Source organism: Hetaerina americana, unplaced genomic scaffold (genome assembly GCF_022747635.1).
Source record: "Hetaerina americana unplaced genomic scaffold, ioHetAmer1.1.p SCAF_2, whole genome shotgun sequence".
Taxonomy (NCBI): domain Eukaryota; kingdom Metazoa; phylum Arthropoda; class Insecta; order Odonata; family Calopterygidae; genus Hetaerina; species Hetaerina americana.
The window spans coordinates 81461697-81480190 of record NW_027286763.1 but is presented as its reverse complement, the minus strand read 5'-3'; the positions used below and the strand labels follow the sequence as shown (position 1 = coordinate 81480190).

At 40.2% G+C, this 18494-nt stretch overlaps 1 protein-coding gene across 9 annotated transcripts in view; it reads left to right on the top strand.

The window, feature by feature from the left end:
• The window catches only part of beta-Spec (spectrin beta chain), a 237795-nt gene that overhangs the window by 157288 nt on the left and 62013 nt on the right, over positions 1 to 18494 (top strand). For all 9 annotated transcript variants that reach the window (XM_071585459.1, XM_071585453.1, XM_071585458.1 and 6 more), the window contains 3 exons: positions 16475 to 16626; positions 16762 to 16935; positions 18173 to 18461. In XM_071585459.1, coding sequence (XP_071441560.1) covers positions 16475 to 16626; positions 16762 to 16935; positions 18173 to 18461 — 615 coding nt within the window. The remainder of the gene's footprint in view (positions 1 to 16474; positions 16627 to 16761; positions 16936 to 18172; positions 18462 to 18494) is intronic.

The window sequence follows — 18494 nt, the reverse complement described above, 5'->3', positions numbered from 1 at the left end:
TTAAGAGTTCGTTACTATAAACTGTATATTTATGGAATCCCTCATAATTGTAAGGTGTCGTAGACTTCGAGTCTGGGTGTCATGCCCCCCACCTCCCCCCCGCGGCCCAACTGGTGTTTGGGTCGACTCAAATTATCTGGAAAATCACCGTCTGCGATTAAAGTGAGGAATCTTTATTTCCGCCGCGCATCGCGTGCAATGCTGCGGGTCTAGAGACACGGAAGCGCAGGGTTAAACGGGAGCCGTCGCTTAATGAGGGTCTCTAAAATTGTCATCTAAAAAAGAGACCGCTCCTGTCTTTCTGGCCGACGACTCCAGTTCCCGTCTTTGTCTCTCGGCGTGATGAAGTCTTCTCGGGCGCGAGCGGCGAGGCACCGTAGCGTTTTCTCCTCCGGGAACTTATTATCGTTTGCTCCCAGCACGAGAGGAAGGTGATCTGCATGGCTTCGCTCCGCATCGAGAGCGCTCGCACCCGTCCGCGGGGCAAGTTAGGGCGAAACCCGATTAAGAGTGCCACCACTTCCTCTTCCGCGGGAGCTTCCGATTGCGCACCACGGGGCGCGAGATATTCCCTCCTTCCTGGACTTCATCCGTCTCTCCTCATCCCTCGACCACTCCCCCCTCCCCACTCTTTCGTGCAAGTGTGTGCTAATCATTGCGCCCGGGAAGTCCTCTTGTTTATTCGCGACCTAGCGTAGACCACGCCAAGTGGCCGACCTGCAGTGTTTGTCGTCCGGACTTCCACTTCGCCCCGAGTGACTCGTCCTTGACGTTGATCACGGTGTGCGTGCTTGCGGTTCCCGAAACCCTTTCGAACGTGATTTGGGACCGATTCGATCCTGCGGTTTGACAGCCTCTTTCGTTTTCTCGAGTGCCCCCATCCCAAAGTGCTTCGTGTCAGGAAGGCCAGTCGAGAATTCCCGCATTCTGAATAATTTTACCTATTCCCTTTGAAAGTCGCTCAAAATTTCTTGAGCAGTCGCCGTAACGTTGATTTCCCAAACGCCGCACTTAGCCCTCTTTAGCCTTTTGACGCCACCTGATTGTTCTATCATCGCGACCTCTATCTCGTGGCTCTTCAGAGATTCTTTTGTCGTGTTCTGTTTACTCCTGGCTGATACGGGGAGCGGAGGAAGCGATTGTTCTTTTTCAACTTTGCACTTCGAGGTAGTCCATTCAAAAAACGACCCGAGTCGTCCTTTAGTCCGGTGTCCCGCAATTCGCCTGAGATTACATATGTTCTGAAGTCGTCCCGATGACTTTTCGTGGTCGAAGGGTAAACACACCCCCGGACTGTCCTCGCTGGTACATTTCCCAATAATAATACCTCGGTTCCCCCCCTCCCTCCTAGGTCGCGGCTCGTTCGGGGCGGACCCTCTACCCGCACCACCGAGGTGCAACCGATTCCCCATCCGGGCGCGTCCCGTTCGACTCCCCGAGATTTCTCACCCCTGGCTGCCTCGCCCCGCCCTTCTCGCCGCTCCCGCCCCGCCCGTGTGAACACCCACCTCCCTCTCTCTTTCTCCCCGGTCTCCAACGGACCCGCATGGATGGACGCCGTGGGGAACATAGCCGTCGCCTTCTAGCATATCGGCGCGACTGAAGCCGGCCGGCACCGTAAAGGATATAGTGTGTGTGGTGCACAGGTGGCGGCGGCTGCACAAATCGGGTGTCGAAGGTGGCTCCCGTGCCCTCGATTTGGTGCCGGTGTCGTGGCATACAGTCAGCCAGGAGTGTGTTGGTGTCCCGGAATCTTTTCCTACCGGAAAGACTCGGGAATTTGATTTTCTCGCGCCGAAAAACTAGCCTCCTCGGACTGTGTCCTAGTCGTGTTTGTTCGTGTCTTGTTTCACTGTTGTTCATTGTGCGTGGTAGCGCAGTCATCGTGGTCTCGATCGTGTTCCCATGTTCCCAGAGAATGCCGTCCCTGGATCGCCTAATTTGGACGAGTTGGAGTTTTATTACGACAAGGTGGTCCGGGAGTTGAGAGGTAATAATGAGCTCTGAGACCCATTTTTTTCTCTCTCTAACATCGAGTGCGGCGTCTCATCTAAGAGAGTGTTGTGATACGTGTCATTTTTAGCGTCTGCCATTCAGGGAATCACTTCGGCGACGGAAAAATTCACATTCTACCACAGCGAGTCTGTTAGTCCCCCCCGCGGTTAATTCGTGAAAAGTGAAAATGATTTTCTTTGTACGCCTGTTGGAGTCTAGAAATTATTTTCTTTTGCGGTAATAGTGTAGTAAGGTTTTCAGACTAAAGCTCCCGGCGGTGCACTTTTTCCCTTGTGTTCGATTACACCCTGTCGGCGAAAAATTGTTCCCTCTACTGCTCTGCAAGGTTTTTCGAGTGATTTATTGGTTGATGGTTATTCCCTTGCTCCTTTCATATAGATATACTGTCTTAAAACTATAATTACAGGAGAGCTTATGTAATGATTCCATGCCTTAACAAACTAACTTCAAAATTTCTTTGATATTAGTATTCAACATTTTTTATTCAAGGATTGTTATTTTTTGCCGTCTCTCCTCCCTCCCGATACCTTTTTTTGTCCCATGGTTTTAAGTGATTGCTCTGATCTTTCCTTGCGTCTAACCCGAATATTTTAATCGAAATACATGTTCACTTTTCGCCAAAATCGCTGGTGAGAAATAAGCTTAATTTCAATTCCTAGGTGTAGTATTGAGTGAGGTAATCGCTAATCATTGGTAGTATCCGACCTCGCTGGAACCACCCGTAATGCACACACAACCCCCCTTCTACACCACCGCTGCCACCCTACGCACGCACACTCCCGTCTGCTGGGGGTGTTGGTTTGGCGAGTTCAATTCTTCTTATTACATAGTTGATGTGCCAATTATTTTCTGATTATAGTATCCAACTGTTAAGGGTCTTGCCTGCGTACTCGGCCTGATGGATCTTGTGTACCAATGCTTTCCGTAGCATTACTCTCGTTTTGTTGCGTTGTCGATTTTTTTCAGGCGAATGAACCCCGAGACCTGCTTTATTTGTGTTTCAGTTCACCCACAGTCCTCGAGGAAGATCAAATACCCAATTGCATCTAAAGCGATTATTGTGTCCTTCATCGGACGGGCTTGATCCATACGCAGACCCATATTCACGCAATAGACAAAACTTCAGATACTGTGTTATCTCCTTTCGCGATATTAATCGTCATGTGTTCTCTAACGTGATACTTTCTGGATGTGACAAAATGAAAATCAATAAATTAATTTCAATTACTGGATCTGGCCTAAAGCGTAACGGTTTCCCAATTGCTATAGCCTAGACCTTATTGACAAGGCTACCTTTGGGAGCAAGTCAGCGTTTGGTAACTTGAAGGTATTTCATCGGCGAATTCTGTTCTAGGTACTTTTATCGATCGGGCAGCGAAATAGTTCTTTCAAAGTTTAAAAAAAACTCCTTTTAACGAATTAACCATATACTATGTCATACCTAGGTACTCAAACAGGGGTAATCATCAGCTACAGGGTTGATCCTGCGTATCCTCGTGTGCGTTAGTGGGTGAAAACAATTCGTGTCGGTGCCGTGATTTTCGTTCCAATTTTGGACGATTCCGGTGTGACGTCGCTGAGAGCCTAACTTATCGCACCTGGAAGAAGGGAAGAATGAGGGTCCCTTTCCCCATTTGATTGTGACGTAATATATATGGGCAGGCCACTCGGTCGTAAATATTTCACGTTACATTTTCCAGCTTCCACCGATCGTTGGGACCCAGAGAGAAGCACCAGTTAGCAAAGCAGTCGTGTGCCTACGTTGGAGTTCGGCGTAAGACCTCGACTATATTTACTGTTCCTATCTGATGGGCCCGTGTACGTCTTCTGTTCGGTTGACGAAATTATCGATCTCGCACGACATTTCCGTTCGTACTATTTTGCGTTATTTAAATCAATGCTTTGGGTTATGTGACCATCTCTGTTACTGCGCCCTCACGCTGCCCCCCCCCCCCCCAACCGTTTCCAAGATGCAGGCCAATAGAATTTTTAGGTTTCACTGAAAATCAATTACAGCTGAATATGCCGCTAATTTGAATATTAATGTGTTGACGAGGCCATTAGTTTTCATTTATTAACTAACAATAATAATTTCTGCGAGAGCAATGCTGGTTGAATATCATTATAGAATTCTTTTGCAACATAGCACAGTGACATTTTCCATTTTTATGTTTAGAAGTTTGTGTTGCTTTATTGTATCCAACTCACTAGGAAGGAAACTGTGTGTGTATGGCTTGTGAGATTTTTAACCGACGTGTGCCTCGTAGTTTTAGAGAGATGTAATAGCATCAAATCCATATGGCTATGAACTCTTAAATTGCTATATTCAAGCCGGATACGTTCTGAAAACCCACCTTTATAATGGGTGGTAATTCTAGGAAGCCGTGTAGAACTGCAAATAATTGAAATTTCCAGGTCTTAAGCTAATCATGTTTTGTTTTTGAATGAATAACGTCGCTCGATGCCTTTTTTGAGATTTTATCTGTCCTCCAGCTGCTCAGTGACAATCGTACCTCTTTGATGTTACTTTATTTCTGGGTCTTGAAGATGCGTAACCTTCAGCAAAGCCAATTACATCGAATTAGTTGTTGTTTATATAACAACCCACTCTTACACTTAGTCATAGATTCGGAGAAATCGTTGCCACTTGACTGTGCTGACTACTTATTTTCGTGTTTATTTTTTCTTATCTGTATGAAATCACCTCGTATTCTATTGTTTCACATTTAGCGTGAAAGTTCTTAGGTTCGGAAACATCATTTATAAATAAAACTCCATGTGACCTCTACACGGACTTGTTTTAAAATATAACGTGTGTTTGTGTATGAGTTACAAAACTTATTGTCTATAAAGCCTCGATAGATTGTTACATAGTAGTTACATATATAGGGAAACTTAGTTAACGCTGGTAGGTATTCAAGGACAGTAGAATATTCTGACAGGCTTTTCGGACGCTGATTGAACTCAAAAAGTTACGCGAGTTTATTTTATGGAAGAGCGAATGTACCCCTTGGAAATCGCTCCGTAACGTAAGGCTATGGAAACATTAAATTTGAAGTGCTTCCGCTCAGGCTGCTTGATACTATTCGTCCCGTCGTGATAATTCACCGAACCCGATTGCGGCTTCTTTGAGTATGATGTATCGCGTATAGTGATTCAGGAGAAAAATCGACCAAGGAAGGTTTTTGGAAACTCGATTTGAATAATAGTTGAAGTAGCATTAGGGAATTACTTTCGAAGACATGGCAACGACTGAGGTCTTATTGTACCAGATACTGATGCGTGGGAAATCCTTCACGTGACTAGTCAACATCCTTGCTCGAGGCGAGATTCGAACCTGTGACCTTCGGATTATCGGGTGATCGAGTTACCCACTCTAGCCACGTTGGCTAAGTATGTAACATAAAAGCATTGGGGCGTAGGTAGTTCACGGTTAATTCCTTCATAAAAACTAATTGTTCCACACGATCCATCAGATAGTCACAGCAAATCGTAATGGATAATGTGTCAGAATTACTTGAAATATAAATCCGTTGAGATATGTTTAAGAAGCCCTCATTCCGACGGTATTGTACTTACTAAGGAAACTTGAACGATTTGCGAGAAATATTAGTAGTAGTTTTGAGGGGAGGCGACCGACAGCTAAGGTCATTTGCGCCATAGGGGAAGGACAGGAAAGGATGAAGGGTGGAGAGAAACCCGGCGTCGGCATTAGCCTACTCTTTACGAAAGGCGCCAAGGGGTCCGCGGCTTAACGTCCCATTCGACGGACGGCGTACTCACTCAAAGTGCCCTCCACAAAGCACCTCAAGTAGGGATCGAGAGTACCTCTGAAAAATATTCAACACCGCCGGGATTTGAACCCGCGCCCTCAGGGTGGGAAGCCAGTACGTTAGCCCCCGCACCATCTCGATCCCGCGAGATATATTATTATTCAGTTACTGCTCTCTGTGTACGTAATGGAAGAAGTGTTCATTGTGGCTGGGTTATCTGGTCGTGTTTTTTTAGACGCGGCTTAAGAAATGTAGCGGTGTTCAGTCTGTGTCCATCCAAAACCTCCCTTAAACGGGAGACTGACACATTAATACTACTCGTTTTTCCGTCATTTTTCACTGTGGTCATCTCTTTCAGTCACCATGCATAGAGCCGTTTCTAGCTTGGGAGGACTGCTCAGAGAAGTCGAATTCACATCCCAGTCAAAGGACTAGAGAGTTTTGTGAACAATTTCATTTTCAGGGACTCACAGTAAAAGTCGCCGGGAATGGAAGGGAGACCTCGTCTAATTTTCCGCGATTTCCTGTGTTTTCTTCCATCATATCATTTTGGAATTTTTCCTTTCAAATTATAGAAACTAATTTTGAGTGGACTATATCAAATTTAAATTATCGTTATAAGCCAAAAGTAATTATTAGGATTATTCTTGAGATGAGGACTTTTTACTAATGTGGATTTCACTGCCACTCGTATAATACCTTGGGATTAACGGAGTCTTTACATTCACTCCAAACTAAGAGGGTGTGGAAATGAAATATTTGCAATATGTAGATTCCAGGTGTAAAATTGTTATTAAATCTTGACACCCGATCTTATTCTCTTGTGTGCAAGTCCAGATGAATCGAATGTTTTCGTTTGTTCCTCACGAAGAAAGAGTTGACTGATGATTAGAATTAATTTTCATGCACTCTTAGTGGAGTTAGGCAAAGGAATAAGTAGTCAAATTTAAAAAATACATTGCACAGGTTTCAAATGTTGAAACTTCATTTGAATACTAATGCATGTATATGATGCACTTGTTATGGATTACTCGGTGTATATCAGTACCCGTACGCCATTATCTTCTCCATCGACTTAAAGCAAATAAGGTATTAGTTTGAGATTTGAATCAGGTCAGATCTGTCGATCTCTCCTCGATTGAAAAGTGTTGCAGTGCAACATAACATTCTTGTTTTCTCAGGATTCTTGCCTGTGGTCTTAAGCTTACATAGTGGATATATTGTTCTTAGGGTTGAAAATTTACAGCTAATATATTTTCCACGTTCCTAGGCGTAATAAAAAAATGCTACATTTAATTTCCTGTGTTTAGAAAATTTTCGAAAGCCTTTGAATATTTAAGGTCCTTAGTGTCGTTTGACTTTTTTTTATTTGAAAACTGTCCGGAGCTCGAGATGAGATTTACTTTTAATGACGTTATTTCAATTTACACAGCTAACAAAAATTGTTCGTTAGTTTACCATTGGCCGATCACATGCGAGATACCGTCAAATAAACGTTAATTTGACGCCTATTGGTAAGGCATTTTTTATCCTAAATGTCATATTCGTTTTATAAACCGTATGAAAAGTCACTCAGTCTTGTCTGATCAGCAATAATTAATATCAGGGAAAACCCCCCATCGACTCCAATAACGTGAATATCCTATGCTTGAAGTAATGGGCCCGTTAGACGGTCTCTTACTGGGAAGGCACGCTTTGTGGAATCAGACCTGGGCGGAAGCGAGGCATGCTACGGGAACCGCAATGACGACATGCTGGCAACGCTCCATTGGAAGCAAATTTGAAACCGCAGAGAGATGCACTTTTTGTAAACAATTCCGTTCCCCAGTTTAATCAGTTTCCCAGGTTCATTAAGTCATCAAGTTTATTCCTCCCCTGTGGTATTTTATATATAACTTAAACCCATGTCGATATAGTTACGCATTTTCGCCATTTCGGATGTACGTAAATCATAGAAATAATCACTTAAATGTAATTGGGGTGACGACTCAGCTTAGTGAATGGCTTGTTTGGCTTCTGACCGGATGATTCCGGGTTTTAATCCGATTGATGCGTCTGGGAAAGTGGGGAGTTTTCAGGTTGCCCGAAATTTTTAGGAAACCGCAGGTAAAGTGCGAGAGATGAGCTAAATGCCCGCCTATCGCCCTAGTATTTCCTTTACCAAAATAGTATATACATATGCCTTAAAATCGTCGGTAGTCTCTCCCCTTATCGGTTAACTCGTTTTAGAAAGGTTATTGTCTATACTTTGTCAATCTTCGTGTGCATTCTTCGCAAATTAACTCTCTTCGAAACATCGGTTTTCTGTCCATTGCAGTTAAAACTCTCATTACCGGGATTGATAGTTTTATTGGTCATATAATTCATAATTCATCATCCCTTACCTTAGATGTGCCCCATTGTCGCCATTCTCTACCATATGCGTTGAATTGGGTTTCCTCCATTTGCTTACTCTTGTAATGCCTCTTTTAGGAGTGTCAATAGCCGACTCTTTTCCCGCTTCTTTTTATCCTCCTCTTTATCTCACTCTATAATTTTTTAATGGCATGGAAGGCAATTACTGTGTTACTCCTTGGAAGGGGAGATTGGGTGTTCAAAATTGATTTGTTCTGCATGTTACTTTCGGTGTATAATTATTTATAGTTAGGTAATTAAAATGTTAATATGCCTGGATAGGATGTACTAAGATATGTACTTTTATTTAACTAATATTCAGTTTCTGTGGACTCATCTGGATATATTGGAGAAATTATTCTACAAAATTTTTCTTTTTCTGTCTTAGCTTCAGCCGTCAATCGATGGCTAATACATGTACGTCCAGAGCAAATGAAAAGAGGTTCTGTGCGTTTTCGTAGCAATTTATTTAGCCCTTCTTACTGTTATCTTGAGGGTGGCTACATATTCACATCAATCGAAGCAATTTTTATTCGATGGCCATGAGGGGCAATATGTGAACAATGAAGTTGGCAGACCCCCTCCTAATTCATTGCGCTGCTGTGATCAATTAAATCAGTCCCTCCCGTCCCAGTTTTGTCATTTCAATCGAAAGTTCTTCTTTACCAGTGCATGGAGATTCGCCTTCATTGCATTCTAGCATTGCCATAGTGGCCACATTTTCTGAGCTTAGTGTTTGTCATGGTCTCATCAATTCTAGGCCACAAGTTCAGGACCCGCCGGAGGAATTGATGAGCTTGTAATAATTGGTAGTCTACTCTCATTGATTTCGGCCTTCGACTCCTTTAATACTGTTCGTCCGTCCTATTGTGCGAGTGCCTCGCGTGCAAGACTGCATTCTGCTTAAATGGAACCCTATTGAATGCTGCTTTATCGTCGAAGAAGTATTGTCACCCGTAGTTTTCAAGCGTGACATTATTTGTTTTATTTTTTCCATCTCTGCGACTCAGATTTACAAGTATTCCTTGACGCTTTTTAAAACCAGGAATTGTTTTTTAAATCCCTTTTCACAGTTTTTGGCTTTTAAGATAAGTGGACTTCAGTGTTATATATATATATATATATATATATATATATATATATATATATATATATATATATATATATATATACATATATACATACATATATATATACATACATATATATATACATACATATATATATACATATATATACATATATATATATATACATATATATATATATATATATACATATATATATATATATATATACATATATATATATATATATATATATATATATATATATATACATATATATATATATACATATATATATATATATACATATATATATACACATATATATATATATATATATACATATATATATACACACATATATACATAGTAGTTTTGAGGGGAGGCGACCGACAGCTAAGGTCATTTGCGCCATAGGGGAAGGACAGGAAAGGATGAAGGGTGGAGAGAAACCCGGCGTCGGCATTAGCCTACTCTTTACGAAAGGCGCCAAGGGGTCCGCGGCTTAACGTCCCATCCGACGGACGGCGTACTCACCCAAAGTGCCCTCCACAAAGCACCTCACGTAGGGATCGAGATACCTCTGAAAAATATTCAACACCGCCGGGATTTGAACCCGCGCCCTCAGGGTGGGAAGCCAGTACGTTAGCCCCCGCACCATCTCGATCCCCCATATATACATATATATATATATATATATATATATATATATATATATATATATATACATATATATATATATATATATACATATATATATATATATATATATATATATATATATATACATATATATATGCATATATATATATAATATATATTTATTTATTTATGTACTTATTTATTTATTACTTTAATTACAGAATAGGTTTGATTACCAGGTAAGCTGTATTAATGTTAGAAAGTCGCAGGAATATGAAATTTCGACGCGTAATGTGGAATGAAGCTGGAATTAATTTGCGGAAGCTCTAAAATACGAGGGTCATCCGGAAAGTAGTACCCGTTCGTGAAATAAAAAGACAAAAGTAAATATTAACAAACATAAAAAATTTTATTTGAAAGAGGATACTTTAAACTACTTCTCAACATAATCTCCAAGCAAATTAAGGCATTTGTCATAACGTGTGACAAGTTTCTGTATTCCTGCTGCATAGTCCTTCGCCGCCAGCTCATTGAGATACGCGAGGGACCCATCTTGCACAAATTTTTGCATAATGCAGATGGTGTTTAACAATTTCATGAACAATTGTTCGAGAAACATTGGGAAAATGCTCACAGATGTCATCAATTGTGACGCGCCGATCGTTCCTCACGAATTCGTCAACTGAGCTCACCAGTTGGTCTGTAATGACAGACGGTCTCTCCGAACGCTCATCGTCGTGTGTGTTCCCCCTCCCCATGTTGAAGTTGCGACACCACCGCCGAACAGACGACTCGTCCATTACATTGTCTCCATACACCTCCTTTAATTGGCGATGAATATCACATGGGCGAACGTTTCTTGCATTGAGGAATTTAATCACTGCCCTCACTTCACAACTGGCGGCGTTCTCAATTTTTTTAAACATTGTAAACAATCACAGAAACAACACAGGCAATGCTAGCGTCACGCAACTTGGCTCAGAGAAGGCAGACAAGCCACTGAAGCTATCTGACCTCGTCCAGCGGCTACTCGCGTCGTCAGCACTTCATGCGGCACGAACGGGTACTACTTTCCGGATGACCCTCGTATGTAGCACGAATGAATAAAGTAGTAGCAGTATTTGTAGACTTAAGCGGACAAAATATTTTGGTAGCTATAAAGGAATTCCTGGCGGATTTAAGTAGCATTTGAGAGAAGTAGCCGCTTTGAATTAAAAAATGTGCCTTAACGATTTCTCAGTTTATTTTTAGAATGCTTTTGCTTGAAAAGAGACACTCGGCTGAGGCAATCGGATTTTAATTCATCCGCTATCTTTATATTCATTGGTGACTCATCTTTAATTTAACGAATGTATGCAAATCTTTTGAGTGAGTGACTATCCCAAAGCCAGTTAGGTACTCGATCTTGCTCTGATCCACTTTAGTTGTTCTTAGATTTGCGAAATGAACTCTGTAGAATGGACGGTTCCTTAAGCTATCCGTAATTTTTCGTGAATAATATAACCCTGGGAAAGATAAAAATCCACAATACAAAATCTTACCGCCATCCAAATGCATTTCTGTTGGTTTTTTTTACTTCGAATTTATTTTTAATTTCTCTTGATTTAGATTCCCTTTCTCTTAACTTTTTGATTGGGTCATTAAAAAATAGTTGGGTTTTTAGCATGGCATTGTTTAGAAGTAACATCGTTTCTAACAGTTGGAAGACCGGTAGCAATAGGGTGCAGCTTTTTTCATTTCTTACTTGCTTCTCTTAGGCGGTATTCCGAAATGTTTGATGTTCCTCTGATTAGTGTGCTTCCTGCTTTTTAAATGAACACGCCATGCTCCTAGGGGACAAAGGATGTCACGCTGCTCCGGTGTTTGTGCTTTCGCGGAGCCCTCCTTGGGAGGTAAACGAAGGCGTGGCTGGTGCGTTTCGAGCCCGCCGCAAGTGGTCATCTGATCGTGCTCTGTCTACGCATAAGCGTGATGCGCTTGGCGTCTTATGTTTCTGTGTTTTTTCCATTTCATCTAGCTCGTCAATTACCGTGTAAAGCTGTTATCCTTTATTTTTTAACTGTCGTGGCATATTTCTCCGGGGGTTACTTGTGGCTGTGTAATATATAATGGGTAATTTAAAGCCAACAAATTCCGAGGATAATAACAACAAGAGTAGGTCTTTGGCTTAGCGTCAACACCAAGTGACTACGTCATTCGATCGTCATATTCGGTGATCGCGGTTTTCTACCCTCAGAAAAGCAAGAGCGGATCGGAATAATTTTAAGTCAATATTTAAAACGCTGCATATGGTGTAATCAAATCATTTACTCGCACTTATTTGTGGTGACTTTTTCTTCTTCTTATGTCCTCAGTAGGAGTCTCGCCGTCTTGTGTCTTGAACCAATTAATGAAAAAGGCTTCGTATTTGTAATTATTATTAATTCCTGGTAACGTTTGAAGCGTGTCGTACGTAGGATATCGCCTGGATGAAGTTACTATCCTCACTGCGCGTCTTTTTCCTTGCAATCAGCAGTTCTCAACATTGGCCACGAGAAGAGGCCACCCACAGTGTTGCTCAAGGCACCAAAATGTCGATTTTCATGTGTGATATACTGTACGTGCAAACATACTTCTGAGTAACGACGATAAGTTCCCTAGAAGACCACGAATGATTCAATAGCTTTCAGAGTTAACAGAAAACACCTGACCTGTAGATTTACGATTCCTAATAATTAACTGGCTTGATGTCGTTTTTCGTGCCCATATCAAATTATTCACTAGTTTTCCCCTTCCGTATCCCCTGTCATGCTTATGGTTTTGTGACCGAGCCTTCGTTTTTGCTAAAAGAGTCGAGAGATGCTCTTCGTAGCTCATTAGGCCCTCGTTGACCCTCAGGACAGACACTATGGCGAAACGAGGGCAATGTCGGGTATTCGATTGAAGTCAATTAACGGAAACTTAGTAGTAGTAATCACCTTGGGACAAGGCAGCCAACCACTTGGTTGCGTTCGCTGGCGTAGCCGGAAGTGGGGGAGGAGGGACAATTGGTCTCTCTCGGTCGAGTTCATGCGTGCGTGAACAAATGAGTACGGAGTACATGATAGGCTTTCGTCGCGATCAAGGGCTAGATATTAGATACATGGCATTAATAGGTGAAAATAATTAGATTTTTTGGAAAGATTTCGGAGGCTGTTTGAAAATTTAGCTTGTTCTAAATAATTCGTTAAGGTAGGTTTTTAAGTTGCGTCGGTTTAACGATGAGTTCACATGGTGACTCCGGAGGATCTCATATGGTGACTCTAAAGGAGCCACCATATGAGATCCTCCGGAGGCTCTTGCATATAATTGGGCGCTCAGATCCTGTGGAGTGCCTAGGTGCTAGGTACCGTAGGCACTCAAGACTAGACTTGAGGCTTAAGTCTTAAGTGTTGAAATGGACTTGGCTGGAGACAGCTATGCAGTCGACAACAATTCCTTACCGTAGCCATAATTTTTAGGAACTTGTTTCTTTGAGTTGTTGCTTGCGATTTTGAATCTATTTTAAAAAGTTCAGGTCTCATTTTTTTCCGACGTTTTTTTACGGTATCCTGAAGTTTTTTGAGGGTTTCCGGCTTTCGAAATGGCAGCAGTCCGACAGTCCTAAGTTAAAAAATGCACAACATTTGTGTTTCTCGTTGATTCTTGCCGAAATACATTGCACTCGGAACAAATGACGCGTTTTTACTATAGATTTTGCCAGGATAAATTAGTTGCTCCTCGACTCGCTCTTTCTTAAACATCAGTTTATGTCGAGATGAGTAATTTTTTAAGATTTATTTTTCGCTAAGTACCATAGCTCTGAGTTAATTCAAATTCCAAATTGGAGAATCGTACTGACAAAATCTGCGCGGGTTGTCAGAGACATGGATGAAGCTTCACAAAAGTGATTTTTGTATGCCATATAAACATTGACGGCAATATGAATCTTCTTACTAAAACCTCTTACTAGTTTAAGTGAAGTAATTCGACTACTTTTTTGATTACATGAATTTCAGTTACCTCACTCGAAGTGTGTCATGAATCTCGAGAATAAATGTCTTCAAATATCCTTGAATACGGAAGAGTATCTTGAGGATGCTGTTGTGTTAGTCACGCGTATTTTGTTTGCCCGCCGTGCCTTATTCCATCTATCGGCATTGATTCGTTGAATCATCGTGGGGAACAGCAACGAAAAGCTTCGGCTGTGGCTTCTCAATCTGTTGCTATGTCACTGTTAAGCATGGCCGCGATAACTTCTCTTCAATACGGCAAACGCCGGTTGCCACTGTCAAAGAGTAGGTGTGACCGAATCTCGATTAGCGAAGAACATGCGACTTTTGCGAAGCCTTGATTTGCTTCCCTTAGGTGTATGGCCATGAATCGCGGGAGTCAATATGGTTTTGCTGTCTCCTGCCGCATTGAGATTGCTCAGCATTTCGACGAATACGACTCTGGTGTTCAACATTCAAGGGGTACACACTAATGCATTATTAGGCGAAGTAGCCTTTATTATTTACGGCCCTAGTTCAAATTGTCAGTTAGGCGGTTCAAGGCTATCTTAGGTCTCCATAGATTTTTGGTAAAGAATCACCCGGTGCCAAATCGGTCAATTCTGTGAAGAGCGAGTGGAAAATGCATTTAATTAACCAAAGCCCTTGTTCTGAACTAGAGGTAAAGGAGACTCGTTGATCGCCGGTATTTGCCAGTACCGCAATGGGAAATTTTTGCACACCAGCTCTTAAAGTATTTCTCCCTGGAAGTTTTCTCCCAGGCCAACAGACCGGTCACCATATATTGTTGGTGTTTATATGTCAAATTCAAGAAACTGGTCGTAAAACAAAGGAATATGCGTGAAGGTGAAATGTCTCTAATATGGCAAATAGTGATATGCATAAATAAATCCCTACAAACTTATCAAACTATTCAGCTAAAAGCTAACAGTTTTGCAACCTTTCCTTACCACAGCTATTGAGGTAAATATGTATATGTATATACATATATATATACACTCATTTATATAGAAACAGATATAAAGAAAAGTGATAGGAACACACAATGGACGAACACAGGAGAGGTGGGGAAGGCGGAATCAAGCAGATCACGAATGTAAAAATATTTCGTAGACTGGGATTTGAACTCCGGATCTTTCCACTTGCGGGGCAGTATATGTATGTCTATAAATGCAACCAATTAATCAATCACAATTATATATATACCAAAATAGATTTCATCACAGCTTCTTCTGTATTATCATTATTACTAATCAGAAATAAGTGCTAAGACCAAGTAGCTAAGAGCTAAATATTTTGTGCTTTCCCAAGTCCAAGATTGCTTGGAGATGAATTATTATACAGCATTTATTACTGTCTGAAGGGTAATCCTAATATTTTTATATGCCATAGGATAAAGAAGATTACTTTGGATTAATTACTTTCCATGATAAGAGTAAAATTAATTTGTGAGAAATGACATGGATAAAATCTGTACACAGGGCAGGTGCGACTAATATGCAAGATTTGGGTTTTAGGGTGGGTAATCAATGTGAAGCTGTAAAGAGAAAGTTTGCTTGAAAGAGGGTGGTTTAAGGGGTCAGAAGTAGTTGTCAGGCGTGTAGTGCAGGCACATCCACATTAATCTTTTCCACCATCAAAAATGGCATAACTTAAAAAATATGAGCCAGTTTGAACCCTACAATATAATAAAAATTAACTTTTGTGATTGTCCTAAATTTTATTTTAGAGCACCTTTGCTCACTTCATGACTTGTGAAAAACTTCAACATTCATTTTCATTGAGAATATTGAGGACTTCTACAAAGTCACATTTGACTCGGCTCAGTTTATCTGTAATATGGGCAGTGCTGTGTACCCTTTGTAGATGAAAATTCAATTTAGGGAAGCAGTGAAATAATTGGCTGCATGCTCCAACAACAACAGAATTTGCATATTTTTTTATTTTGTTCTCTTACCTTGGAAATTAAATATGGAATCTCAATGAGTTCTTTCTCTCTTTCAGTAACATCTGTTTTTATTGATAAATGGTTGGAATTGCCTAAATATTTAGACCTTAAAATCAGAGTATGGGTCTAAATTGATTTTCCTCCGATTGTTTTCACTACTATGTAATTCCTCTTTGTTTGTTTTTTCATTTTTCTAAATGTGTGAGCAGTTTGCATGCGTGAATCATGAAAAACTTGTATAACTGCTTTAAATGCCTTACTATCCATCTGCTTGTACTCGCCATAAAAAATATTCAGTTGATCAAAATTAATATTTGTCAATAATCACCACAGTATAAGTAAAGCTTAAAATATGCAGCTTTAAATTGTATAAAAATTGGTATGTGTCCTCTTCATGTTGCCTGTTGACCCAGTTGATGGAGTGCATTATGGATAGTAATGCCAGAGAGTAAACATACAAGTTTTTTACAGCTTAAATTAATGATACATCTCATATCTAATATTGCATGACATTCCTCACGAAAGAGGTCTCAAAGTCAAATGAAATCTAAACTTAAGTTTATGGGTGTTGAATTTCAAATCAATTGTATCTCTAATGTGCATTTTGCATCTGTTATCTTTCAGACGAACGAGAAAGTGTTCAGAAAAAGACATTTCAAAAATGGGTGAATTCACACCTGGTAAGGGTATCCTGTAAAATAGGTGACCTTTATACTGACCTACGAGATGGCAAGATGCTAATAAAACTACTTGAAGTCCTATCGGGTGAAAGACTGGTAAGTAAGCTATTTAATTTCATATAAAGTTTCTTCATAATTTATTTTAGTATCTGTTTATCTAATAGCTATGTGATAGTCATGTTATTGAGCCCTATAGGCATTTAGTAATTCTTGAAAATTCTTCACCTGCAGCCCAGACCTACAAAAGGCAAAATGCGAATCCATTGTTTGGAGAATGTAGATAAGGCTCTTCAGTTCCTGAGGGATCAGAGAGTTCATTTGGAGAATATGGGCTCGCATGACATAGTCGATGGGAATCCACGTCTCAGCCTTGGTTTGATTTGGACCATTATCCTCCGCTTCCAGGTAAGCATGAGTTATTTTTAATTTGTATTATTTCATTATGTATGTATGTTTTTCATTTATATCATAGCCCTCAGCTGGACCTGGAGAGTGAATTTTGAATTTTTAAACGTAATTAGTCATTAAGGTTTAGCCGGTGAATTTTCATTTTCATTTGGTGACTTCGTATGAGAAAATTTATTTTGCCTTTTCATAACTTGGGGTAATCATTTTTATAAATCCAAAAGTTTCCAACCTTTGGCTTAATCGGTATATCATTGCTTTTGGAGAAATATAATAGCAATGGATGTCATTTCACCTAAGGGTAGTCATTGGCTATGTGAACACTTAATTTTATTTGTTATCATCTTAAGTAGCACACTCTTAATGTTCTATGTTATCATTTCTATTAACACAATGAATTGTAGGAAAATTGTGTCAACTTTAATTACACTTCGAAAATACATTTTTTGTGTAAAAAATTTAAGAAATGGCCGAGTAAATCTACTGTCCTTTATCCCACGATCATGCTCTTGATGCAGTAGTCATCATCATTGGGTTTGATTCTGAATTAGTATGTTAATGTCATCTTGGTGGGAGAAATGAATGAAAAGCAGATTTATGGACTAAGTTTTTTATACTGATTCTGCTATGGAGAAATAACAGCAATTGGTGCCGAGTATAATGTTATTTGTGACAGTCAAATTATATGATGGTTGGTGTTATTTTACGTCTAGTAGTAAATCAGATGGTGCGGTGTGGTCATGAATTTCTTTTATTTTAACTTGGTGGTGATTTCTTGTTGCTGTATTTTGCCAGAGCCTTTGGAATATGGATTTACATATCAGATATACCATTTTCAAATCACATAAATATTTAATTTGGTAACTGGTTTAGCAAAACATTAAATTCATTCCAGCTGTTTTCAGTCACATTAGTTTAAAAAATTTAAAGTGTTTTCCAATTCATCTCTTACTAGGAACCAATAATCCGACAATCTTTTGTCAAGCTGCTTGCCATGTTGCTAAATAATTTCCTTAGTAATTGTAGAGTTACTTAAATGCTTGTAATATACTTTAGAATTTGAATGAAAACACTTACTTCCATTGAAATCATTCCCTTTCATTTAAATGAATTGGCATTAGTGTGTCTTTACTTTGATACTAGAGATAATAAAAATGTAGAATTGTACTCTTAATATCCCTTTTGCATACTGTTTAAATTTTCACAGCTTCTAAAGTTGCCCTACCCTTTTGTTTAGATTCAAGATATCACCATTGAAGAGACTGACAACCAGGAGACCAAGTCCGCTAAGGATGCTCTCCTCCTTTGGTGCCAGATGAAGACTGCCGGTTACCACAATGTCAATGTTCGAAATTTCACCACATCATGGAGAGATGGATTAGCATTTAATGCCATCATTCACAAGCATAGACCAGATTTAGTGCAGTTTGATCGTTTATCAAAATCTAATGCAATGTATAATCTTAATAATGCATTCACAGTAGCTGAAGATAAACTTGGCCTAACCAAATTGTTGGATCCTGAAGGTGAGTTTTTCATGGTCTGCCATGTTTAATCTT